The sequence below is a fragment of the Megascapheus bottae genome, chromosome 18 (genome assembly GCF_031878675.1).
Source record: "Megascapheus bottae isolate mThoBot1 chromosome 18, mThoBot2.hap1, whole genome shotgun sequence".
Lineage (NCBI taxonomy): Eukaryota > Metazoa > Chordata > Mammalia > Rodentia > Geomyidae > Megascapheus > Megascapheus bottae.
Genome location: NC_143526.1, coordinates 47,247,410 through 47,272,747, shown reverse-complemented (window position 1 = coordinate 47,272,747; position 25,338 = coordinate 47,247,410). Strand labels below are relative to the sequence as shown.

Below are 25,338 nucleotides of genomic sequence, written 5' to 3'. Positions count from 1 at the left end.
CAGTGGTCCCTCACGCTGTGGCCAGCTGGGCTGCAATGTCTGCGTCTCCCACAGCCATCAAGAAGAGGAACACGCTGTGTCTGCAGGTGGACAGATGGAGCAGCCACACCGTGGGCCCCTCCTCGATGGCCTCGGCCGGCCCAGCACCTCTGCACCTGGGGGGCCTGCCCAGTAAGTGTGGCCTTAAGTGGGGGGGCCGCCGAGACCCAGAAGGGCCTGCGGGACCCAGCTGTCACTCCAGCACTCTCCTCTGCCCTCGCAGAGCCCGTGGCCGCAGAGTGGGCGTCCCAGGCCTTTCAAGGCTGCATGAGGAACCTGACGGTGAACCGGTCCCCCGTGGCCTGGAGCAGGCACACCGAGCTCCCGGGGGAAGCGGCGGTCAGTGGCTGCCCAGCCGCGTAGTGCTGCTCGTTTCTGGAACCCTGGCTCTGGGCTGGCCACCTGCCTGTGAAGCCCCCAGCGGGGGTGGGTCAGGTGGGGTCCCCAGGAGCGGGGCCCTCCCCAGTACCTGCCTCTGGAGATAGGCTTCGTGGAGGACTGTGGGTGTCTATCTAGGCATGTTCTAAGGGTGACCTCATTTCTGGAAATACTCTTTTCCTATTTTTAAAGGCAAGACATTGTAGGATGGGTTTTACACTTTGTACCTCCTGAGCTCTGAAAAAAATCACTGGTTTTCTGTTAAAAATTAAAAGTAAAGAATTCAATCTGTAGCTGGTTTGAGCAGCACGGAGGGAGGAGGGGAGATAGAGCGCGCGTGCACGCACACACACACACACACACACACACACACGCGCGCGTGCCCTCTCCTGGCTACACAGACCAAACCCCCAGGCCCGTGTCAGAAGGCATCCCAACCACACCCCCGGATAAAGCAAGACTAGAGGTGGCAGGTAAAAGAAAGGACTTTTATTGGTGAGTTGGAACAGGAAAAGGTATGCAATAAATCACAAATGCCACTACAAGAGTCACGTGACTAAGAATTCAAGTTCCTTAAAAGACAGTAAATAGCTTAATCTAGACTCATGTCTTCCTCTTCATCTTTCTTGTCTTTTGCATCGCCCTCCTTCTGCTCAGATCTGGCATTGTTCTGCATAGCTTTGGCAAATGCTTCCACATCTGAAATGCATTTAAAACACGAGGAGGGCTTGGGGCCTGGCTCCCGAGGGAGAGCACCCGGCCAGGGTGGGCTTTCCCAGGGAAAAGCAGGTACTCACCGCCCTTGTTGGCGGCCTCCACGGCCTCCGCGGGCAGGCCAAACTGGCACATGAGGGGGCCCAGCTGCCCCGAGGCCAAGGCTGCACTGAACATTCCTAGGGCCTGCAAGGAAAGAAGAGCTGCCTGCACGACTGGGCTTTCCTTCGGGGGTCTGTGGGAGGGGGAGGCCGGGCAAGGCCTGGGCATACCCAGCCTCACTCCACTGTGGCAGGGCACTGAGGCGGGACAGTGTCTTCCCTGACTACATAGCAGCCACCCTGACTAGGCTGCGCCCTACCTGCTGGAACTGGGGCGAGGTCAGCGTGTTCTGGATCTCGTCCGCGGTCTGGGGCAGCGACTCCCCCGAGGGTAGGTAGGGCAGGAGGCGCTCCTGGACATCGGCGTTGGCCAGAATGGGGGCCATGATCTCTGGGGTCAGCACGCTGGCCAGGTCCACTAGGGCACACACACCGCCATCAGAACCCCCGTGGGAAGCCCTGTAAACCGCTGGCGGAGCCCTCGGGCAGGGGCACAACCAAGTCCTTTACCTTGCTGGCCGCCAGCTGGCCCAGCTGGCACGTTCATGGTAGCCAAAATGCTCTGCAGGTCGCTCAGCTGGATGGGCTGGGTCGGACTGGCTGCCGTACCCGTTCCATTACTTGAACTGGGCGCGGGGCTCGGGCTGGTGGCCGAGGCAGCGGCTGGGGCAGAAGGGGCTGGGGTGGCACGGGCAGAGGAGGCGGTGGAGGATGGGGTGACCGCTGCCGACTGGCTCCGGGAGCTGGGAAGAGCGAGGGTGGGCTGGGCAGCGGGTCCTCCCCAAACCCTGAGGCCCATCCAGCCCTCACCTGTGTGCGGTCTCCCCAAAGGAGGGGACAAACAGCAGCTAATGAGCAACGCCACCTGGTGGGGGGGGGCAGGTGCTGCGGCTCACCTGGAGGAAGAACTGCTCGCTGGAGGCCCGCCGCTACCTAGAAGACTGGCCAGGCCCGGCCCGGTGAGGGCCCCGAGCCCACCTGCGGAGAGCAAGGGGACGTGTGCCAGGGGAGGGGCCCAGCCGCAGGCAGCGAGGGCAGTGGGCCCCGTATCCAGGGTCACTGGCTACTTTTGGAAACGGGTTCCAGTGAGCCGGGACGGTGTGCATTCCGCTCCATTATGCCATCTAAACACTTTAGCCAACACATCAACTGCCTCCTCAGGGTGGCTGGTGGGCAGGAGGTCTGGGGTCTGGGCTAGAGTCTTATGTCCCTGGCCTTGCCGGTCAGTGCTGGCCGGAGGCGAACAGAGGCCTTCCTGAGAGCTGGTGGAGGGCACATGCCAAGCAGAGGCTCATTCCATACCACAAGAAGCATTAAGCCCCCACCCCCAGTAGAGGAGCCAGCGTCGAGGATTACCCAGTCCTCCAAGGCCAGCCGGTCCTATGAGCTGCATGAGTTGGCTGTGACTCATGTTTCCCAGCAGGCTCTGCAGGCCACCCTCACCTGGAAGACAAGGGATCACGTGGGCATCCTGGGGCCTGGGCCTGGTCAGGGGTGCCAGAGCCGGGCTTGGGGGGGGGGCAGGGAGGGCAGGCCTGGTTGCCTTGGGACAGCAGAAAACTAGTGCACCTGGGGGGCAGAACCAACTTTGAATCCCCCACCAACGTAAAAGCAGGTGGCTGTGCCACCTGGGTCCACGGGGTCCTTACCACCCAGGGCCGAGAGCTCGTGGCCACCGCTCCCGCTGGCCCCCAGTGCCCCCGGCATCGGGGGGTTATTCAGATACTCATTGACTTTCCGGCAGTGCTCCTCGTCCTGGTCAGTCTTGGGCTCCTGCCGGAGGACACAGAAGGCACTGCGCTGAGCAGCCGCGTGGAAGCAGCGCATGCCAGCCGACTCCCAACCTGCCTGCAGATGCCGGCCAGTGCCCACCTCGGCTGGGGAGGGTGGAGTCTGTGGAGTCTGCTGGCATTGCCCGCAGCCTCTCTCCCAGTCAGTGGACCTGCTTGCAGCAAACGCAGCCCAGGTCTGCTCGCCCTGCAGCACCTCCAGAACATGCAACAACCCCCAAACCCCTCGCCCCCCCCCCCCAGGTACCACTGTGGGCAGAGCACAGGGGTCCTTGCCTCAGGGGAGGGTAAGCATAGGATGCGGAAAACTGACGATGACCCAAGGTTCAAAGATAACCTAAAGCTGGGTGCAGTGGCTCACGCCTGTCATCCTAGCTACTCAGAAGGCTGAGATCTGAGGATCAAGGTTCAAAGCCAGCCCAGGCACAAAAGGACCTGAGACTCTTATCTCCAATTAACCTCTAGGAAACTGGAAGTGAGGCTGTGGCTCAAGGGTAGGGCGGTGCCTTGAGCTGAAGAGCTCTGGGATAGGACCTAGGCCAAGTTCAAGTCCCATGCCCTGCCCCGCCCCCAAAGACAACCTGGACAGGGAAGTCCATGAGATGACGCAAATAACCCCCAAAAGCTAGAAATGGAGGTACAGCTTAAGTGGGTAGAGACTAGCCTAGATCAAGAGGCCAGGGACAGTGCCTCTAACTGAAGCCCCAGTATCTGTAGAAAGAAAAAGAGAAGGTGGGGGAAGGGGGTAAGGGAGGGAAGAAAAAAGGGAGGGGGGGGCAAGCACATGCATGGATCCCAGGGCTAGGGAGCAGGGCAAGAGAGCCTAAGCCACCCTAGATAACTAAGGTCCTATCTTGAAAAAGAGCGGGGAAAGGGCTGGCTGGGGGCATGGCCTAGTGGTAGAGTGCTCACCTAGCATGCACAAAGCCCTGGATCCCATAGGAAAAGCCTGAAGTGGTGCTGTGGCTCAAGGAGTAGAGCGCTAACCTTAAGCAAGTGTCCAAGGACAGTGCCCACTGGCTGTAAATCAAGTCTTTTTTTTTTTTTTTTTTGCCAGTCCCGGGCTTGGGCTCAGGGCCTGAGCACTGTCCTTGGACTTTCTCAAGCCTAGTGCTCTACCACTTGAGCCTCAGCACCACTTCTGGCTTTTTTCTATGTATGTGGTACCGAGGAATCAAACCCGGGTCTTCATGCATGCTAGGCAAGCACTTTAACCACTAGGCCAAACTCCCGGCCCGTTTATCTTTATTTCTTTTGCCAGTTCTGGAGCTTCAACTCAGGGCCTGGGCACTGTCCCTGAGCTTCTTTTTGCTCAAGGTTAGCACTCTACCACTTGAGCCACAGCAACACTTCCAGCGTTTTCCACATATGTGGTACTAAGGAAGCAAACCCAGGGCGTCATGCATGTTATGCAAGCACTCTTACCACGAGGCCACACCCCCAGCCCTCAAGTGTAATTAGGAAAATGGATACAATCACTTTTTTTTTTTTTCCCCAGTCCTGGGCTTGAGCTCAGGGCCTGAGCACTGTCCTTGGACTTTCTCAAGGCTAGAGCTCTACCACTTGAGCCTCAGCACCACTTCCGGCTTTTTTCTATGTATGTGATGCTGAAGAATCGAACCTGGGTCCTCGTGCATGCTAGGCAGGCACTCTACCACTAGGCCAAACTCCCGGCCCCTACACTCGCTATTCTTATTGTCTTGGGTCCAGGTAAGCAGATCACTGGGCAATGCCATCCCTCTAGATAAGGCTTCCTCTAGATAAGGCTGCGAGTGGGTAGCAGAGCCTGTGGCTCTGACCTAGTAGTACTAAATCTGAACTCAAGACCCTGTGTTTACTAGGTACTCTATCCTGTTTCACACTGGCTGTGATCCCATCTTATGCTTCCTGTAGCAGTTAGGATGGTCAGCTAAGTGCCTCCTTGCTCAATGCCTCCACTGCAATGGGTCTCCTAACTTCCTTGTGTGGGCTGGCCTGGACGTTTCCCAGTCTCAGCCTCCCTCACAGCTGGTAACAGGTGTGAGCAGTCACGTGCTGCTTAGTTGTCGAAAGGAGCTCTAACGAACTTTCTGCCTGGCTGACGTGGACCTGCTATCCTCCCCATCTCAGTCAGGCATGGCAGGCCTGAGCATCGGTGCCCAGCACTATGTCTAACTTTTGGCCCACAGGTCTTCAACGCTGCCAGGAATGGCAAAGGGAAACATACCTGACAGCCACAAGGAGGGGCAGAGCAAGTGGCAGCTCCCAGATTTGAGGGGCATGGGAGCTATGGAGGGGGGAACCCCACCAAAGACCAAGGAAGCAGGGAAAGTGCCCAAGGAGGGGCAGGAGCCTCGGCACAGCCCTAGGCTCTGTCAAGCTGGCTGGCCTGTTGGTGTGACTGCTACTTCTATCATAACTGGGTGAAGCCAGATCAAGAAAAGCCAAAGCCCTCAACAGCCCCACCTGGTACCTGCATCCAGAAGAAGAGCCTTTTGGACCCAGCCTTGAACTTGAGCACGTAGACCCTCCCACTGGGGCACTGGGCCACCCGCTTGAACTCGCAGTCGTCAGGGAAGATGATCAGGTCCTGGCAACCCGGAGAGGAGAGTCAGCCTCCCGCTCCCATGCAGACCCACCACCAGCCCTGGCTCTCCAAGGAGACTCAGAAGACCGGGGAGGAGCCTGCAGATCGCAGATCGCAGATCTCGGGAGGGTGTCAATGTCGAGGTTAAAGTTACAAGGCCAAAGGTCAACAAAGGGCACTTAGTTCCAAGAACACCACCACCACCTCCTCCTTCTCCGGGGAGAGATGAGTCCGGAAAGGCCCCTCTTCTGGGGCCTCACCTCCCCCAGGGAGGCTGGAGAAGCCAGCGGCCTGCCTGCCCAGCAGTCCCTGCGTGAGCAGGACTTGTCCAGGGCTCCGTCTTAGGGACGCGCCCGCGGGCACTCACGTCCTCCACGGTCCCCGACGTCCTGTCCTTCCAGCAGAAGTGGAGGAGCGAGTCGTCCGTCTGCTGGATGTACACGAGCCCTTTCCGCTTGTCCGGGGTCACCGTGGTCCCCTTCAGGGTCATCTTCCCTGCCCGGAACTCCACGAGGTACTTGCTGGAGGACCCGCGCGAGCCTGGCACAAGGCTCGGGAACAGGGCGCCCGACGTCGTCATCCTGAAAGCAGAGACGGGCACCGCGGCCCGGCGCGTGCTGCCCTGGGCGTCCCCCCCGGAGCCCGGCGTCCCCCCGAGCCGTCCCCCAGAAGCCCGGGGGCGCCGGCGCCGGGGCTGCGCCAGGCCGGGCCGCCGCGGCCCCGTCCCGAGCGCCCGGCTCGAGCCCCGGCGTCACGGCGGCACCGGCGACGCCCGCGTTCGCGCCGCGCCGGCGGCGGGCAGGGCCGGCGGGGACGAGGCCGGCTGACACCGCGTCCGCGGGGCGCCGCGCGCCCCCCCGTCCCGTCCTGCGCCGCCGCAGGCCGGAGCCCCGCGGGGATGCCGGCGGGGCGGCGCTGGAGAGACCCGGGGCCCCGGCCCGGCCGCCCTCCGCCCGCGCCCACCCCAGCCGTGCGGCCCGGCCCGCACCTGGCTGCGCCTACGCTCGGCCGAGAGGCACGGTCCGGGCTCGCTCTTCCTCCTCGGCGCCTGCCGGGCCCCGCCGGAAGCCCGCGCTCGGCCCGCCCCGCCGCCGCTCTCCCCGCCGATTGGGCGCCGTCAGGCTCGTGGCCCGCACAGCCCCTCATACAATTGGCTCGCACGGCCGTCTCTCAAGTGGCCCCGCCCCGTCCCGCCCCCGCGCCGGCGGCCCCCTTCCGGCGGAAGCGCGGGCCCTGGGCGCGCGGCCCAGAGCGGCCCCTATTGTTGCTGTGTCATAGGGGCGCGGCGGCGGCCCCTGGCGGCGGCGCCGGGAACGGCGGGCCGGCGGGACCCGGCGGAGGCCGAGGAGGGCCCGGGGCGGAGCGAGCGGGGCGGAGCGAGCGGGGCGGAGCGAGCGGGGCGGAGCGAGCGGGGCGGAGCGAGCGGGGCGGAGCGAGCGGGGCGGAGCGAAGCGGAGCGGAGCGGAGCGGAGCGAGCGGGCGGGCGGGGCGGCGGGTGCCCGGCCCGGGCCCGCCGGGCGCCGCCCCGCGCGCTGCGCTGCTCGGCGGGACTGCGCCCTCCGCGGCGTGGACACCGCGCCCCCAGCCGCGGCGTCCCCGCCGGCCCCGGGGACACGCGGCCCGCAGGCTGGGGTGCGGCACCCGTCCAACCAGCGCCCGGCACGGACGGCGGCGGAGGGGGGGAGGGGGAGGGGAGGAAGGGGAGGCCCGGGAGCCCCACTTCAGCCCGCCTCGAAGAAGGCCGGCAGAGGGAGGAGCGCGGGCAGGGCCGCCGGAGGAGGAGGCGGGTGTGGACGTAAGCAGTGACCCTAGAGCCACCCGGGGCTCCCCGCGGCCCGAGGGGGCGCGGGCGGTGCCCCGCTGAGTCTCCCGAGTCCCGGAGCTCCCCGGGCCTGCACACCGACGGCTGGGCGCCGAGGTCGAGGCCCCTGCGGCCCGGCCCCGCGGTCCTCCCGGCGGCGGCGGCGGGTGCCGTGGCGGGGCCGGGGGCGCAGCGCGGGCAGACGCGGAGAAGAGCCCGGCGGGGCGCTGGGGCCCCGGGGCATTGCTCCAGCCTCGAGGGAGAAGCCCGGGACGGTGCCCAGCACTGCAGCGCTGTCATCCCGCCTGAGCGCCGAGCTGGAGCCGCGCCCCGCGGTGACCGGTGTGACGAGGGCCCCTCGCCGCTGAGCCGAGCAGCCGAGCCCTCCCGCGTCCTGCACCAGCCGCCATGCACGCGCGGCCTTTTTAAGTTGCCTTTTTTTTCCCCCCAGTCCTGGGCTTGGGCTCGGGGCCTGGCCCCGGGCCCGGACCTTCTTAAGGCCAGCGCTCGACCTCCTGAGCCTCGGCACCACTTCCGGCGTTTTCCATGTAGGTGGTGCCGAGGACGGGAACCCCCGCCCCCCCCGTGCATGCTAGGGAGCACCGTGTGTGGTTGTGTTTGTTTTTCCCTCAAGGCCAGCACTCCACCGCCCCAGCGGCAGCTCCACGGATGGTGCTTTGTGTTGCTCCGTTGAGAGCAGAGTCTCACGGACTTTTCTTCCTGAGCTGGCTTTGAGCTGCAGCCCTCAGATTTCAGCCTGCTGCTTACCTGGAACTGCAGGTGTGAGCCCCAGAGTTGTGTAATAGGCATTCTAGGAGGGGCCTCCACATCTCTCCATGGCTCGAAGCCTATTCCTTTGTAGCACAGCAACCCTCCACTGTCTGCTTGTGCCTTACACTGGATGTCTACCTGAGACATCTTGGTTACGTTGGAGCTTTTGTTACTATGAAAAAGTCTGCCATGGACATCTGTCTACCAGCGTCCCTACAATTCTCAATTTGTTTTAGGTGCATACTTAAGCTTGACTGTGCCTCAGGAGTATATTGACGTTTTGGTTTATTTTGTTTAGACAAGGTCTCACTGTGTAGTCCAAGGCAGCCTTAAATCCACCATCCTCCTGTTTCAGCTTCCTGAGGGCTGGGGTTACAGGAGCCCCAGCGTGCCCAGCCTGGACACCTGCTTCCATTTCTCCTGGGGAGATACCTAGAGATATTAGTGAGGTCATATGGTAGTTGTAGGTTTAACTTGATTAAAAACAAATGAAACTAGCCGGGCCTGAGCGAGCGGGGGCCGGAGCGAGCGGGGGCCGGAGCGAGCGGGGGCCGGAGCGAGCGGGGCCGGAGCGAGCGGGGCCAGAAAGAGAAGGGGGCCAAAAAAAAAAAAAAATGAAAATACACTGCCACTGCATCAACGACCCAGATGGCAAATGTGCCCGTGGAACGTGTTCATTATAGCAGGCATTAGGGAACTGCAAGGTAAAACACAGAGGCACCACACATACCACAGCAGACATGGAGCCAGTGAGGACAGAAACACAGGAGCGCCCACCGTTGCCCTGTGAGATTCGGCAGTGACTTCAAACCTGTCTCAAAAAAGAAAACAGATATCCACACAAAAACCTGTACAAACATCTGTAGTGACTCTGTTTCGTAGTTTTCCCATTTTTGTTGTTGGTGGTGGTGGTTGTGGGACTTGAACTCTGGGCCTGGGCACTGTCCCTGAGCTCTTCAGCTCAAGGCTACCACCCTACCCCTGGAGCCACAGCCCCACTTCTGGTTTTCTAGGGATGAATTGAAGATAAGAGTCTCAGGTCCTTTTGTGCCCAAGCTGGCTTTGAACCTTGATCCTCAGATCTCAGCCTCCTGAGATCAAGGCGGGAGCCAGTGTGCCTGGCAGTTGTCTCAAATTTGAAACAACGGAAATATCAACTTCAAGGGACAAATGGGCTTTACTTCTTAGTAACCCGAAGGAGGCAGACAGCAGCCCAGGCTCTGCAGACCACAGGGAGGAAAGCTGGGGGGGAGGGGGGAAAAGGAGTGGAAGGAGCAGACAAGGAATGGGAGGAGCTTACACAATTGATGTCACTTCACCCTGAGAAATGGCAGGCTTTGCAGTAAGACCAGGGTGAGCCCCTCCCCTGAGCAGCTGTGAGGCTCGGGCACCCCCACCTCTGTCCCCAGGGTCTGGGTGCCGGGGCTAGCTGGCATGCCTCCAGCGATGGCCACCTTACCTCTGTGTGGCTAAGGCAGGCATGGCATGGACAGTGTAAAGTGCTGAGGACTGAGCCAGGCAGCTCAGAGCTTGGTGGCCCGGCTAGCTGCCTCTCCCTGACCAGTGGGGACAGAACCTGCCAGCCAACCTAAGAGAAAAGCCCAGTTTGCTGTCACAGTGAGTGCTTAACAAGTTCCTGCCTTGGCCTGAAAGTGAAAGAGGCACTGCTTTGAGATAAGGAAGGATTTTTGAAATGTAGGTTTGGGGGTTTTTTGGTCGGTTGTGGGGCTTGAACTCTGCGCCTGGGCAGTCTGAGCTCTTCAGCTCAAGTGGTCTACAACTTTAAGCCACAGCACCACTTCCAGTTTTTTTTTTGTTTTTTGTTTTTGTTTTTGTTTTTCCCCACCAGTCCTGGGCTTGAGCTCAGGGCCTGAGCACTGTCCTTGAGTTTTCTCAAAGCTAGAGCTCTACCACTTGAGTCACAGCACCACTTCTGGCTTTTTTCTATGTATGTGGTACCGAGGAATCGAACCAGGGTTTGTTTTCCTGCATGCTAGGCAAGTACTCCACCCCTAGGCCACACTCCTGACCCTCACACAGATTTTTGTGTGTATGGTCTGGCTTTGAACAACAACCCTTAGATCTCATCTTCTGAGTAGCTAGGATTACAAGTGTGAGCCTGTAAGTTGTTGTTTTCTTTCCTGGGGCTTGAACTCAGGGCCTGAGCACTGTCCTTGGGCTTTCTCAAGGTGAGAGCTCTACCACTTGAGCCACAGCACAAGGAATCGAACCTGGATTTTTGTGCATGCTAGGCAAGCACTCTTACCTCAGATAGTTTAAGAGCAGAGGGTGTTGGGTATATATTGACATCGTTGTGTATACTATGCTCTGAATCTTATTTCAACGGCTCTTAAGGGTTAGCTACGTAAATACATCTTGCCCTCTTTAGACAAGCCAATTGGGAGTAGATTGTGAACCTGAGCTCAGCCAATTGGAGCAGAGGGGCGGAGCCTGTTGGGTTTAGGATCAATGGGGAGCAGCCAGCTGCCATGTGCTTGCTTGCCAGATATTTGGCTGCTAGTGTAACCTTCTGCAGAAGTAAAATTTGCATTGCTGAGACAATTCTTTTTTATTTTTATTATTTTTTTTTTTTTTTGGCTAGTCGTGGGGCTTGAACTTTGGGCCTAGGCACTGTCCCTGAGCTCTTCAGCTCAAAGCTACCGCCCTACCCCTGGAACCACAGTGCTACTTCTGGTTTTCTGGTGGGTAACGGGAGATGAGAGTCTCACAGATTTTAGTGCCTGGACTGGCTTTGAACTGCGATCCTCAGATCTCAGCCTGCTGAGTAGCTGGGATGACAGGCGTGAGCCACCGCATCCAGCTGACAATTCTTTATTTTTATGTCTATGGTTGTGACTCCAATGGTTCATAGAGCATATTCATAACAGCCAACTTACAGCACACACCTTGGCCTTTGGTTGTTTCTAGCACTGCATCTGGTCCCCAAGACAAGGGACAGTTGAGTAGCACTGCTGCCACCCAGGAAGCCTCATCTCTCAGCAGGCAGGGGCCTGGGCCCTCTACCCCTCAGCATGCCACCCAGTGGGTGCTACAGGTTCCCCTGTCCCCTGTGACAAGCAGCTCTGAGGACAACCTATTTGTGAGGCCAAGCCAAAAGGATACACAGCCCAAACACCAAATGCCTGTCTGTAGTAAACCTGTATCCCTTTCCAGGAGGCCACAGAGCCAATGAAAAGGCATATGATATATGAAATAAATATCCTCCTGGATTTGAAACCCCTCTGTGCCAGTAGTTCGTAAGAGAACCACCCGTACTCAGGGACGGGCTCTGTGAAATCATCACAGCACAATTGGTCCCGTTAGCATGGATGGGTTACAAGGTAGCTGCGCTTGGCTGGAGCTGAGGCTGACTGAGGCTTCCTGGCTACCATCTGAGGTTACAAGGATGGAGATGAAGACTAGGGCTGGCCAGAGTGGACACACATCCACAGTGGCTCTCTTCAAGATGGGGATTCGGAGAATAGCTCCAGCTGAAAGTGAGTGGTCCCCCAAACGACACTGGGGGACCTGAAATGTGGTCTTCACTTTGTACAAACCAGGCCAAGTGCAGGGAAGAGGCGAGGCTCCCATCCAGGGCAGGTGTCCTGGAGGCTGTGTCAGGGTGGACTCATACAGTCTTACTGGACTGTGACAGGCTCCGCATCTCCAGGGCTACTTCAAGCCAGTCGGTCCCCAGGCAGAGACAGGAGGATGCAGCGCAAGGCTGACAGGCCTTTCTGTGCACTGACCTGTCCTCTAGGTCTAGAAACAGGAAGCGCCTCTGCCTGTGAACTGGCCTTCAACAGCCCGGGCGGGCTTGCTGGTGCCCCGGCGTTCTGAAGCGGACCGGCGTTCTGGGTCACATCTGCTCGCTGTTCCTCACGGAGAGGGCACGCGCCTGCAGAACTCGCTTCCCTTTCTGCGGGAGGTCCCTCGAGGGACAGCCAAGGACGTCACCCGTAATCCCCACTGCTCGGGAAGCTGAGACCACGACCACAGTGAAGCCAACCCAGTAGAAAGGTCTGTGAGACTCTTAGCTTCAGTTAACCAGCAAAAGCCCGAAGTATGGTTATGCTCAAGTGGTGGAGTGCTTCGAGTTCCTGCCTTGAACAACAGTGGTAAAGGACAAGGACCCAGGCCCTGGGTTAAAGGCACAAAGGAGGGGCTGCCTGCCTGGCTCATGTGGAGGGGAGGGAGCAGGGGACACACTCACCACGCCCCCAGTTCTCTTTTCCGGCTTGGATGCCCAGGCCCTGTGCTGGAACACACAGGCGAGTCCCCTGCAGCTGAGGTCAGGCTTCCCCAGCTCTGCACCTGAGTTGTCTGCAGGAGTGGCTGGCGGCGCCCACATGTCTGCTTTCCCAGGCCGTCGGGCTGCGTGGTCCCAACCATGTGGCCCTGATGGCTTCCTATCTCTGCCCTGTTCCAGACAGCAGCTTATCTGCTCCTAGAGGTCAGCGGTCACTCTAGGGGAGCTGCTGTGCCTGGCCTCAGCTCACCTGGGCTCTCATGGAGGGATATGAACACACATGCACGGGAACCATGGTTCCCTCGGGAAAACGGAGTTCAGAAAGGCCTCATCACCCAAGGTCTCCACCAGGTAGGCTCTCCCCGAGGGCACACAGCCACAGTCGGGGCCAATAAGAGGTGCTCTGCGCCTTGAGATTTCCTCTGGAAGCAATGCCAACACAAGAACCCGCAGCCATCTGGAAAGGTACCAGGCGGCCTGGTCCAGGCTGGGGTAATGGCACATGAGCCGCCCGCCCCAGGGCACTGGCAACTGGTAGACTTAGTGTCTAGCTTCCCAAGCTACAAACCAAAACCAGGGTTGGCTTTTGAAAGTGTTTTAATTACAAAGGTGATGCTGAAGCCTGGGCACAGAGAGGACACTTCTCATGGAGAGTGCCTGGTTCAGTCACCTGAGCTCAACACAACAGAGGGGGTGTGTGCATGCACACACGTGCACGTGAAGACTGCCTCTGGAGGCTGAGATGGATGCGTGCCTGTCGTGACCTCTGACCTCCCAGCACACAGCCACCCAGACTTGCCTGCCCTGGAGCACACGTGCGGGGACACACACACAGGACTGCAGGGGCACAGGCAAGGGAGCGGAGAGACGACCCTCGAGACGTGGCATGGCACGGACAGTGGTGACAGCAAACCTTGGACAGGAGGGGCACTGTGGCCGCAGGCAGGCCTCCGGGGGGTGGGAACAGCTCTGGGGGTTCTTAGTGCCACTCTGGGTGTTGTGGCATCTTCATCTACAGTACACATGTGACAAGTGCATTTCCTGCCCACCAGCAAAACACCAAGTCATTTTAACTTAAATACTTTACATTGCTCAGGATTGAAAAAAATACAGACTCTGACCACTTCTCACTTCCTGTCCTGGATGCTAGGTCGGGGGTCCCTGCCCACTGCCAGGACCGCAGAGCCCCCCCCCCGCCCCAGACCACTCTTTCCATTCCGGTTTTCAACCCAGCTTCTAGGAACTGAGGGCAGGAGCTTCCTGCCTCTTCCTTCAGACACGCATCTCGTGGCATTTCGTGGCAAGTGTGCATCGAGCTCAGCCCCACACACCTGTCAGGGTGTGGCCCCTCAGGAAGGGACCGTGGCACAGTGAAGAGCGAGGCAGTCAGAGTTGACCGGAATGAAGTCCTGGGCAGGGACAAGGCCTCGGCCCCATGACCTGGTGAAGAAGCTGTTCTCAGCTACAGCGAAACGCAGGGCGGCCGCTCGGGGATCCATTCTTGCCTCCCGGCCGAAACCTCAGTAAATGTCAGGGCAGTCTGAGAAATTCCGCTCAAAGTAATCCCCTGCGTACAGCCAGTCGGGAGTCCCAGTGTAGGGGTTGTCACCTGGGTAAAACCATCTGCAGAACACAAGGCAGGGGTGAAGAGACGGCACACTCTCGGGCAGGGCGGCCCAGGGCAGAGCTTCTGTTCCCACAGATGCCCACCAGGGCGGCGGTGTTCCCACAAAACCACAAGGCTCGAGCCCAGCATCAAACTCCACGGAGCCACCCTCAGGGGTGGCAAGGTGCATCGCGCCAGCTTGTGGCTCGGGCACTGGCTTAGTCAGAAGTCTCCCGCGCCCACAGCACGCTCAGCCCAATCCCTGCGGTAGATGCCACTGTCCTGCCACCAAGAAGCAAGTGCACAGCAGCAGTTCATGATGAGGCGCCCTTGGGGGAGCTCACAACATAGAAGTTATGCAAGTGGCACTGTGCCTCAAAGTGGTAGCGCCCTAGCCTTGAGCTGAAGAGGTCAGGGATAGCGCCCAGGTCCAAGTTCAAGCCCCACAATCAGCAAAACAAACAAACAAACAAAAAACCCAAAGGAGCCAGGCACTGGTGCCTTACACTTATAATCCTAGATACTCAGGGCGATGAGATGAGATGATCAGGATTTGAAGCCAGCCCAAGCAGGAGAGTCTCGAGACTCTTTATCTCCAATAAACTACTCAGAAAAAGCCAGAAGTGGCACTGTGGCTCAATTGGTAGAGCACTAGCCTTGAGCTGAACAGTGCCCAGGCCCAGAGTTCAAGCCCCACAACTGACCAAAAAAAAAAAAAAGAATGAATGCTAGCTAGGCACAGCGGTGCAGGCTATAGTTCCAGTCACTCCGGAGGCTGTGCAGCATGTCTGAACCTAAGAGTTCAGGAATGTGCAACATGGTTCTGTTTTAATGAACCAGAGGGTTCATGGGATTAAACTACGCACGTCTCAATATTTTTGCCACAGAATAAAATTATTCATATAGATACATCTTACGAGTGGTTATTACAGGGATGAGCTGCTCAAGTCCTTATTAAAGATATTATCTTCAGATTTCCACAATGAAAGAACAAAGACACACTTCCAAGTCAGAGGCAGGACTAAGGCTTTCACAGGTCATGTGGGCCATGAGTGGTCAGAAAAGGAGGCTGGCCCTCCTCCCCATGCCCAGGCATCTGTGGAGAGCCATCCTCCTCATGCCCAGGCGTGTGTGGAGAGCCCTCCTCCCCATGCCCAGGCGTGTGTGAAGAGCCTCCTCCCCGTCCCCAGGTATGTGGAGAGCCCTCCTCCCCATCCCCAGGTGTGTGGAGAGCCCTCCTCCCCATGCCCAGGCGTGTGTGGGGAGCGCTCCTCCCCATGCCCAGGTATGTGTGGAGAGCCCTCCTCCCCATGCCCAGGTGTGTGGAGAGCCCTCCTCCCCGTCCCCAGGTATGTGGAGAGCCCTCCTCCCCATGCCCAGGTGTATGTGGAGAGCCCTCCTGCCCATGCCCAGATGTGTGTGGAGAGCCCTCTTCCCCATACCCAGGTGTGTGTGGAGAGCCCTCCTCCCTGTCCCCAGGTGTGTGGAGAGCGCTCCTCCCTGTCCCCAAGTGTGTGGAGAGCCCTCCTCCCCATGCCCAGGTGTGTGGAGAACCCTACTCCCCATGCCCAGATGTGTGTGGAGAGCCCTCCTCCCTGTCCCCAGGTGTGCGGGGAGCCCTCCTCCCCATCCCCAGGTGTGTGGGGAGCCCTCCTCCCCATGCCCAGATGTGTGTGGAGAGCCCTCCTCCCCGTCCCCAGGTGTGTGGGGAGCCCTCCTCCCCGTCCCCAGGTGTGTGGAGAGCCCTCCTCCCCATGCCCAGGTGTGTGTGGGGAGCTCTCCTCCCCATGCCCAGGTGTATGTGGAGAGCCCTCCTCCCCATGCCCAGTTGTGTGTGGAGAGCCCTCCTCCCCGTGCCCAGGTGTGTGTGGAGAGCCCTCCTCCCCGTGCCCAGGTGTGTGGAGAGCGCTCCTCCCTGTCCCCAAGTGTGTGGAGAGCCCTCCTCCCCATGCCCAGGTGTGTGTGGAGAGCCCTCCTCCCCATGCCCAGGTGTGTGGGGAGCTCTCCTCCCTGTCCCCAGGTGTGTGGGGAGCCCTCCTCCCTGTCCCCAGGTGTGTGGGGAGCCCTCCTCCCCGTCCCCAGGTGTGTGTGGAGAGCCCTCCTCCCCGTCCCCAGGTGTGTGGAGAGCCCTCCTTCCCGTCCCCAGGTGTGTGTGGGGAGCCCTCCTCCCCATGCCCAGGTGTGTGGGGAGCCCTCCTCCCTGTCCCCAGGTGTGTGGGGAGCCCTCCTCCCCGTCCCCAGGTGTGTGTGGGGAGCCCTCCTCCCCGTCCCCAGGTGTGTGGAGAGCCCTCCTCCCCGTCCCCAGGTGTGTGGGGAGCCCTCCTCCCCGTCCCCAGGTGTGTGTGGGGAGCCCTCCTCCCCGTCCCCAGGTGTGTGGGGAGCCCTCCTCCCCATGCCCAGGTGTGTGTGGGGAGCCCTCCTCCCCATGCCCAGGTGTGTGTGGGGAGCCCTCCTCCCCATGCCCAGGTGTGTGTGGGGAGCCCTCCTCCCCGTCCCCAGGTGTGTGTGGGGAGCCCTCCTCCCCATGCCCAGGTGTGTGTGGGGAGCCCTCCTCCCCATGCCCAGGTGTGTGGGGAGCCCTCCTCCCTGTCCCCAGGTGTGTGGGGAGCCCTCCTCCCCGTCCCCAGGTGTGTGTGGGGAGCCCTCCTCCCCGTCCCCAGGTGTGTGGAGAGCCCTCCTCCCCGTCCCCAGGTGTGTGGGGAGCCCTCCTCCCCATCCCCAGGTGTGTGTGGGGAGCCCTCCTCCCCGTCCCCAGGTGTGTGGAGAGCCCTCCTCCCCGTCCCCAGGTGTGTGTGGGGAGCTCTCCTCCCCATGCCCAGGTGTATGTGGAGAGCCCTCCTCCCCATGCCCAGTTGTGTGTGGAGAGCCCTCCTCCCCGTGCCCAGGTGTGTGTGGAGAGCCCTCCTCCCCGTGCCCAGGTGTGTGGAGAGCGCTCCTCCCTGTCCCCAAGTGTGTGGAGAGCCCTCCTCCCCATGCCCAGGTGTGTGGGGAGCTCTCCTCCCTGTCCCCAGGTGTGTGGGGAGCCCTCCTCCCTGTCCCCAGGTGTGTGGGGAGCCCTCCTCCCCGTCCCCAGGTGTGTGTGGGGAGCCCTCCTCCCCGTCCCCAGGTGTGTGGAGAGCCCTCCTCCCTGTCCCCAGGTGTGTGGAGAGCCCTCAGTGCCCCGACTCACCTGGTCCTCCACTCTGTCTCCTCTTTGGCTCGCTCCCTGCGGGCCTCTCTCTGCTTCTCCTCCAGCCGCTCCTTCTCCTGACTGGCCAGATCTGGGTCCAAGCAAACAGACCTGAGACCAGTTGGGTCAGAGATGCCCCACCCCCATCCCCGCTAGAGGATAGGTCCCAGTTTGGTGGTAAATGCTGGTCCTAGGAGGCCAAGTGGGGTCCAGACACTGAGGCTGAGTGCCTCTGCCCCACCCAGGACAAGCTTTTGCTCAGCTGATGAGTCCACTCAGCCCTGACCTGGCAGGTGACGGTGTGCATTCTGGGCACAGAACAGAGCCTGCCAGTTCCCGAGAGGGATAGAAAATGCAGTTCTGCTCTGAGTGTCTGCTTCCCTCCCAGCCAGGCCAGGAAGGAGAGGGCCAGCCACGCTCCCACCAGGGGCTCCGCCACGGAGCTGGTAGACCCTGGGAGCCAGGGGGTGTGCTGTCACTTCAGAACCTGAGCAGACACACACCCAGTCCAAGCATGCCGGTGGCAAAGTACCTCTGCCTGGGCCTGGCTAGAGAGAGCCAGCAGGACGAGGGCCCATGCGTGTAGCTACGTGGACAGTGAGCTTGTAGTGTCAGTTGGTTTTGGCAGTACTAAGGACTGAACTCAAGGCCTTGCACAGGCGACCTGGCCACCGACTGAGCTACACCTTTTCAAATTGGTTTACAATCTTCAATGAATGTGACAGGGGGACTGGCTGGTGCCACGAAGAGATGAGAGCTCACGGCAGGCTGGGCAGCACCGTGCCAGGTTGTGCCTGCCAACGGGGCTGCCTGTGAGCTGCCCCCGAGCCCCACCCCAGCGCCTACCCATGTTGCCATTCTCCATGCCGCGGATGTCGGGGCGCAGGCGGCAGTCTGTGGGCGGCAGTGTCTTTTCCATCCCCGCCTCCAGCTCGTTGAGGCTGACAGTGAAACTGGTGAAGTTGTACATCTGTGGACACACGTGCCATGCCAACTGTGCCCTTGCCAGCAGCTCCCTGGAGTGCGTCTGCCTGAGTGCCCACCGCCCAGCCCGTGGGCTCCTCTGCAGGCCCCGGCCCCCTCGCCCGCCCAGCCCATGGGCTCCTCTGCAGGCCCTGGCCCCCTCACCTGCCAGCTTGGCATGCCAGGTACTCCTTGGACCCCCATACTCATCCTTGTGCCCTCTCTCTCCCGGCCTGAGACAAACCCCGAAACATGGCACACCCCAGGCACTGTCTTCCAGTTGGTCCTCCAGGGCTAACTCTGCTCCTACCCCTGCCTCTTCGTTTGCCTGCCGCAGTGTCTCAGCAGCACACAGCTCAAGGGCCACAGGAAATGAATTCCACTGTGGATTTTCTGGACATGTGCCCCAGTCACTCAGAGCAAGAACCAAGGTCCCCTGAGACCAACCATTACCCCCCCCAAGCCTGGGCCGGTCACACACCCGTCTGCCCCTGGGGGCTCCACCCAGGCAGCCCCTGGGCACGCCCTGCTCCCTGTCAGGGCTGCCTCCCTGCCCTCCTGCCCAGGCCACACTTTCCCAGCCCTCCGGGGCACTTGTGGCCCTCACTGCCACTGGCCTGGGCTTTGCCTGCCGGCCGGCCTTAATCTACTCCCTGTGCCTAGCACGCAGAGGGTCCCATAACACTGAGTGCATTTGTTTGTTTGTTTTGGTGGTCCTGGGGCTTGAGCTCTGGGTCCAGGTGCTGCCCTGAGCTTTTATGCTGAAGGCTAGCTCTCTAGCACTTGAACTACAGCTCCACCTCCAGCTTTTTGTGGTTAACTGGAGACGTCAGTTTCACCAACTTTTCTGTGCAGGCTTCAGACTGCATCTTTAGATCTCAGCCTCCTGGAAGCTAGGATTGCAAGCCCAAGTGGCTGGTGCCTGGCTCGCACTGTGCCCTGAAAAACGTTAAGCATAGTTTCTCAGAAGAGCACGGCAGGATTGGCAGTAGTACTGAACAGCAGCGGGAGGCTGCGCCGGCCGTGCTCACACGCCCGACCGCGCTCACGCGCCCGACCATGCTCACGCGCCGCCCTCCTGGGCGCACAGTCCTTTGTTTACACTATGCTGCTGCATGGATACACGTAACAGTACCACGAAGACCTATAAGTTGCACATACTTTAGATACAAATAACAACACATAATGGATGTTAAAATGATAGCATGTCCCCTAATCCACTGCTACGCTCATCATATATTACACATGTTGACATGTAAGTAATATAACATATGCAGTATAAACTATCGCGCATGTAGTAAAGCTGTCGGCATGGCATAAGGAAGGGTGCCTGTGATCCCAGCTGCACAGGCAGCAACGACGGAATCTAGGCAAGAGCCCGGCGCAGCAGAAAGGAAGGTTCCATGTCAAAGAACAGGCTGGCATGATGAGAGACGACAGCAACCCCAGGTGTGCAGGAACCAGGTCCCACAGGGCTGAGTTCTGAGGCCAGTTCTTGGCAGAGAAGTAAGACTTACCTGAAAAATTACTTAAAGGGCTGGAAGCATGGCTTAAATGGCAGAGGGTCTGCCTAGCAATAGTAAAGCCTGAAATTCAAACTCCAGTACCATCAAAAAGTAAAATTAAATTTAAAAATTAAAAAAAAAAAAGAGGCTGGGAGTTTGGCCTAGTGGTAGAGTGCTTGCTTAGCATGCACAAAGACCCAGGTTCGATTCCTCAGTACCACATATATAGAAAAAAGCCGGAAGTGGTGCTGTGGCTCAAGTGGTAGAGCGTCTAGTCTTGAGAAAACCCAAAGACAGTGTTCAGGCCCTGAGCACTGGCAAAAGAAAAATCCACAAGACTCTATATCCGATTAACCAGCAAAAAAGTTGACTGGCCACTCTCCACTTCTCTTCAAGTATAGTGCTGGAACTCTTAGCCAGAGCAATAAGGCAAGTTAAACTATCCTTATTTGCAGATGACATGATCCTCTACCTGAGTGACCCAATAAGCTCCACTCCCAAACTCCTAGAATTAATAAACCACTTTAGCAAAGTGGCAGGATATAAAATTAACCTTCAGAAGTCAGTTGCCTTCTTGTATGCCAACAATACACAAATAGAAGGCCAAATCAAGAAAATGATCCCATTCTCAATAGCCCCCAAAAGAATAAAATACTTAAGAATTAACTTCACCAAAGATGTAAAGAAATTATTTAATGAAAACTATAAAAGCCTAACAAAAGAAATTAAAGAGGACACCAGAAAATGGAAAGACATCCATGTTCATGGGTAGTGAGAACCAATATAGTGAAAATGGCCATATTGCCAAAATTGATAAACAAATTCAACGCAATCCCATCAAAATCCCAAAGACATTCTTTACTGAAATAGAAGATATAATCCAAAGGTTCATATGGAACAAGAAAAGACTACAATAGCCAAAATAATTCTAGGCAAAAAGAGCAATGCTGGTGGTATTACAATACCAGACTTCAAACAAAACAGCTTGGTACTGGCACAAAAATAGACCAGAAGATCAGTGGAACAGAATAGAAGACCCAGAAATAGAACCACATACCTATAGTCAACTTGTATTTGACAAAGGAGCCAAAGATATACAGTGGAATAAACACAGCCTATTATTGGTGCTGGCAAAACTGGGCAGCGACATACAGAAAACTAAAAATTGATCCTAGCCTTTCGCCATGCACAACCATTAACTCAGAATGGATCAAAGACCTCAATATCAGACCTGAAACCTTGAAACGGTTACATGATAGAGTAGGAGAGACACTGGAACTCATAGGCACAGGCAAAAACTTCCTGAACAGAATCCCAGGGTCACAACTGATTGGAGAGAGACTTGATAAATGGGACTACCTAAAAATAGAGTTTCTCCACAAATAAAAGCATAGCTACTAAAGTAGAAAGACAGCCAACCAACTGGGAAAAGATATTTACCAATAATACATCTGACAAATGCTTAATATCCAGTATCTACAGGGAACTCAAGAAACTAATCCCCCCCAAACCCAACAAACCAATCACTAAATGGACAAGGGCACTAAAGAGAGACTTATCAAAAAAAGAGGCTAAAATGGAAGAAAAGCATATGAGAAAATGCTCATCATCCATGGTCATAAAACAACTCTAAGATACCACCTTACCCCAACAAGAATGGCCATGACTTTGAATTCAGACAATGACAGTTGCTGGCGGGGTTGTGGAGAAAAACGAACCCTACTGCACTGCTGGTGGGATTGTAAGGAAGTTCAGCCACTCTGGAAAGCAGTGTGGAGGTTTCTTAAAGAACTGAAAATAGACCTTCCCTACGATCCCGCCATACCACTCCTGGGCATCTACCCTGAACATCATGACCCAAGGTATGATAAGGACACCTGCTCAGCTATGTTCATCTCTGCACTATTCACAATAGCCAGGTGATGGAAACAATCCAGATGCCCTACTGCAGATGAATGGATACAGAAAATGTGGTAAATCTACACAATGGAATTCTACATAGCCAACAGACTAGATAAAATAATGGCATTCGCAGGGAAGTGGATGAATCTAGAGCGAATCATGTTGAGTGAGACAAGTGAAGACCAAAGGAACAAAAGGTACATGGTATCCACATAGTACAAGAGCGATGACTCAATATTTGCATACCCAATGCTATGGACATGGAATTGGAAATAGAAACACAAATATGTGTCTATGACATACAAACCCTCAGCCTAGTTTTAACTATGTTCTAAAATCTAAGTGCCAGTGATTATACAGAGATCCCCTTCTTGAATACTTGCTTGCTAAACACCTCATTTGAAACATGACGTAAAAATCAATGTGAATAAATTCTTTAACTAAAAAAAAGTTGGCCTGGAGGTGTGGCTCCAGAAGTGAAGCACCAGCGGTAACTGAGTGAATCCGAGATCCCTGAGTTCAAGTTCCAGTCCATGGCCAGGGACCGCAGTGTGTCTGCATGGGGCAGTGAGGCTGCCATGCCGGAGGGGACTGCGGTGCCAGTGGCACAGACATGGCCACAAGTCCACATGAGGACTTCTGCTTCAAGAAGGCAGGAGAGGCCGGGGCCGGGGCTCACTCCTGCAATCCTAGCTACTAAGGAGGCTGAGATCTGAGGATCGAGGTTCAAAGCCAGTCTAGGCACTAAAGAACATGAGGCTCACCTCCAATTAACCACTAGACAATGGCTATGGATCAAAGGGTAGGGCAGTAACTTTGAGCTGAAGAGCTCAGGGATAGCACCCAGGCCCAGAGCCCCAGGAACGACAGACAGACAGACAGACAGACAGACAGACAGACAGACAGACAGACAGACAGAAAGAAAGAGCTGAGGGCCTGGGTAGGGAGTGTAAACAGGTCTGCACTGGAAACACCCAGGTGCTGCAGCAGGGCAGGGCTGGGGGTCCCGACACACAGACCTGGGTGGAGTGGAGGGACGGGCCGGGGGGGGGGGGGGCAGACACACAGACCTGGGCAGAGTGGGGGGGGCGGCTGTTGATTCTCCAGAGCAGCTTACTGCCAGGGATGACCTGCACAGTCTCCTGAGCCACAGGCACGTCGTCCGCCACGTCACCATCCACGCTGCTGTCCACTTTCTCGGGGCCATCGTTCTGAAACGGGATGCCGGTGCAGAGACCCACAGAGCCCGGGGCTCAGAGCCTCGCCTGGGCTCTGAACTCAGGCTCACGCGCTTGATGGACAACAGCTCCACCACTGGAGCCGCACATCCAGAGCTCCTTTTCAAAAACAAACCAAGCAGCAACACGGCTTTGTCCGCTGATGACCAACACCTCCGTGTGTGGGAACGAGGCAGCCCTGCTCCCCGCCCTCTGCAGGGCCAGGCTGCACTGCCCGCAGAGCTCTCCTCCTACAGCAGGAGCACATAGGGTGCCGCTGCCTGCCTGCCAGCTGCAGCACCCACTACACAAGCACAGCCCAATGAGCCACCTGACCTAGGCCCAGAAGCAGCCACAATAGGCAGCTTGAGTGGCTTGGGCCCTCTAAAGCCGCCCAACTTCCTGTCTCAGCTGCACCTGCTGCACTTGTCTTTGGGGTCCGGGGTCTGTAAGAAGAACTAGCGACACAGGGTGGACGCTCTGCCCTCCCCTGGTGAGCAGGGCCTCACCCAAACGCACCGGCATGCCACCCAAATGAGCAGCAACGGCGGCCAAGCTGCACGAGGCCCTACACAGGGGCTTACCATCCCAATCCGCCTAGCGCTCTGGAATGTTCCTTCTTAAGAAATTATTAGAAAAGATGCCTACAGCACACCTGAACCATCAGGTTTGGTGTCTCCCCATTATCTAGAAAGGATGACACCTCTTTTTTTTTTTGGTGGGTCCTGGGGCTTGAACTCTGGGCCTGGGGGCTGTCCCTGAGCTCTTCAGCTCAAGGCTACCGCCCTAACCCTGGAGCCACAGCACCACCTCCCGTTTTCTAGTGGTTATTGGAGATCAGAGTCTCATCGTCTTTAGTGCCCCGGCTGGCCTTGAACCGTGATCCTCATATCTCAGCTTCCTGAGTAGCTAGGATCACAGGTGTGAGATACCGAGCCCGGCTGCTGCTGACACCTCTTTTGAACTATCACCTTCCTTTCTCTCTTTCTCTCTCCCTCCCTCTCCCCCCCCCTCTCTCTTTTGCCATTCCTGGGGCTTGAACTCAGGGACTAGGCTCTGTCCTTGGGCTTTCCTACCACATGAACACCACTTCCAATTTTTTCTATGTATGTGGTACCAAGGACTCGAACCTAGGTCTTCCTGCATGCCAGGCAAGCGCTCTACCACTAGGCCACACTCCTGGACTCTCACTTTTCTTTTTTTTTTTTTTTTTTTTTTTTTTTTGCCAGTCCTGGGCTTGAGCTCAGGGCCTGAGCACTGTCCTTGGACTTTCTCAAGGCTAGAGCTCTACCACTTGAACCTCAGCACCACTTCCGGCTTTTTTCTATGTATGTAGTACCGAGGAATCGAACCCAGGGCTTTATGCATGCTAGGTAAGCACTTTAACCACTAGGCCAAACTCCCGGCCCCTGGACTCTCACTTTTCATATTAAGCTCACCGATAATTTTAAAACCAGCAGCTTTCCAAAGATTGAGGGGGGGGGGGTAATGTTTTCTGGCTGTTGGATATATTATCCAGTGCCTGAGCAAAAACAGACACAAAATCCACATGGCTTCTTTTTTTTTTTTTTTGCCAGTCCTGGGCTTGAGCTCAGGGCCTGAGCTCTGTCCTTGGACTTTCTCAAGGCTAGAGCTCTACCACTTGAGCCTCAGCACCACTTCCGGCTTTTTTCTATGTACATGGTACCAAGGACTCGAACCCGGGTCTTCATGTAGGCTAGGCAAGCACTCTACCACTAGGCCAAACTCCCGGCCCCCACATGGCTTCTTAAATAGGTCCAGCCCGACCCAAGAAAAGAAAGAGGGGTTTATTAAAAAGAATGCAGCCCAACTTTACAAGACACGGGCTTCTCAGAGGTCCCTGGAGGCTCCAGCAACAGGAGGAAGCACAGAGACCAAGGACAGAAGGTCCCGTCAGACAGGGGTCCACTCGGACACGCAGGGACCACCAGTGTCTCTCCTGGCTAGAGTCAAGGCACTCACTTCCTCACAGGTGGAAGACAAGGCAGACCATTCCCAGAGAGCTGCGGGCCCCGCCCTCACCCACCACGCCTGTCAGGGCAGCACTCACCAGCCTGGCTTTCCTTGGGTGATCACCTCTCCTCTCGTGCTTCTTGAAGGACTCGTATGAAGCAGGATCTATGCCCCACAAGCATTCTGTCCACTTGCCATAGATCATAAACAGCTTCTTCTTACTGTAGAAAAGGGTGTTCAAGACCTGCTTAGGAGCTATTGCAACCACATGCCTGGACACTCAGCTCCTCAACTGGGTACTGATGCATTTTGGGGCTGGGAGTTTGGCCTGGTTGTACAGTGCTTGCCTAGCAAGTATGAAGAACTGGGTTTGATTCCTCAGTACCACATACACAGAAAAAGCCAGAAATGCTGCTGTGGCTCAAGTGGTAGAGCTCTAGTCTTGAGAAAAGCCAAGGACAGTGCTCAGGCCATGACTCAAGCCCCTGAACTGGCATTTTAAGTGCAGTGGCTCACGACTGTAATCCTTGTTACTCAGGAGGCTGAGATCTGAGGATCGAGGGTCAAAGCCAGCACTAAAAAGTCCATGAGAC

At 57.3% G+C, this 25,338-nt stretch overlaps 3 protein-coding genes across 3 annotated transcripts in view; 1 reads left to right on the top strand and 2 right to left on the bottom strand.

Annotated features, from left to right (window-relative positions):
- The window catches only part of Lama5 (laminin subunit alpha 5), a 47,748-nt gene extending 47,059 nt beyond the window's left edge, over positions 1-689 (top strand). Inside the window, exons 79-81 of the mRNA XM_090352608.1 lie at positions 55-171; positions 263-408; positions 474-689. Coding sequence (XP_090208734.1) covers positions 55-171; positions 263-402 — 257 coding nt within the window. The 3' untranslated portion in view covers positions 403-408; positions 474-689. The remainder of the gene's footprint in view (positions 1-54; positions 172-262; positions 409-473) is intronic.
- A 202-nt stretch (positions 690-891) lies between these two features.
- Adrm1 (ADRM1 26S proteasome ubiquitin receptor) lies at positions 892-6,760 on the bottom strand. The gene is made up of 10 exons (XM_090352609.1): positions 6,577-6,760; positions 5,956-6,169; positions 5,475-5,591; positions 2,882-3,005; positions 2,589-2,675; positions 2,129-2,210; positions 1,743-1,975; positions 1,493-1,650; positions 1,215-1,317; positions 892-1,116 (listed from the first exon to the last, which is right to left on the bottom strand). The coding sequence occupies exons 1-10, from the start codon at positions 6,732-6,734 to the stop codon at positions 1,010-1,012; spliced, it is 1,383 nt and encodes a 460-aa protein (XP_090208735.1). The 5' UTR covers positions 6,735-6,760; the 3' UTR covers positions 892-1,009.
- A 6,228-nt stretch (positions 6,761-12,988) lies between these two features.
- Osbpl2 (oxysterol binding protein like 2) overlaps positions 12,989-25,338 on the bottom strand; it is a 38,722-nt gene continuing 26,372 nt past the window's right edge. The window contains exons 10-14 of the mRNA XM_090352607.1: positions 24,843-24,966; positions 22,625-22,765; positions 18,031-18,154; positions 17,185-17,275; positions 12,989-14,032 (exon numbers count right to left, since the gene is read on the bottom strand). Of these exons, the coding sequence (XP_090208733.1) occupies positions 13,930-14,032; positions 17,185-17,275; positions 18,031-18,154; positions 22,625-22,765; positions 24,843-24,966 (583 nt within the window). The 3' untranslated portion in view covers positions 12,989-13,929. The remainder of the gene's footprint in view (positions 14,033-17,184; positions 17,276-18,030; positions 18,155-22,624; positions 22,766-24,842; positions 24,967-25,338) is intronic.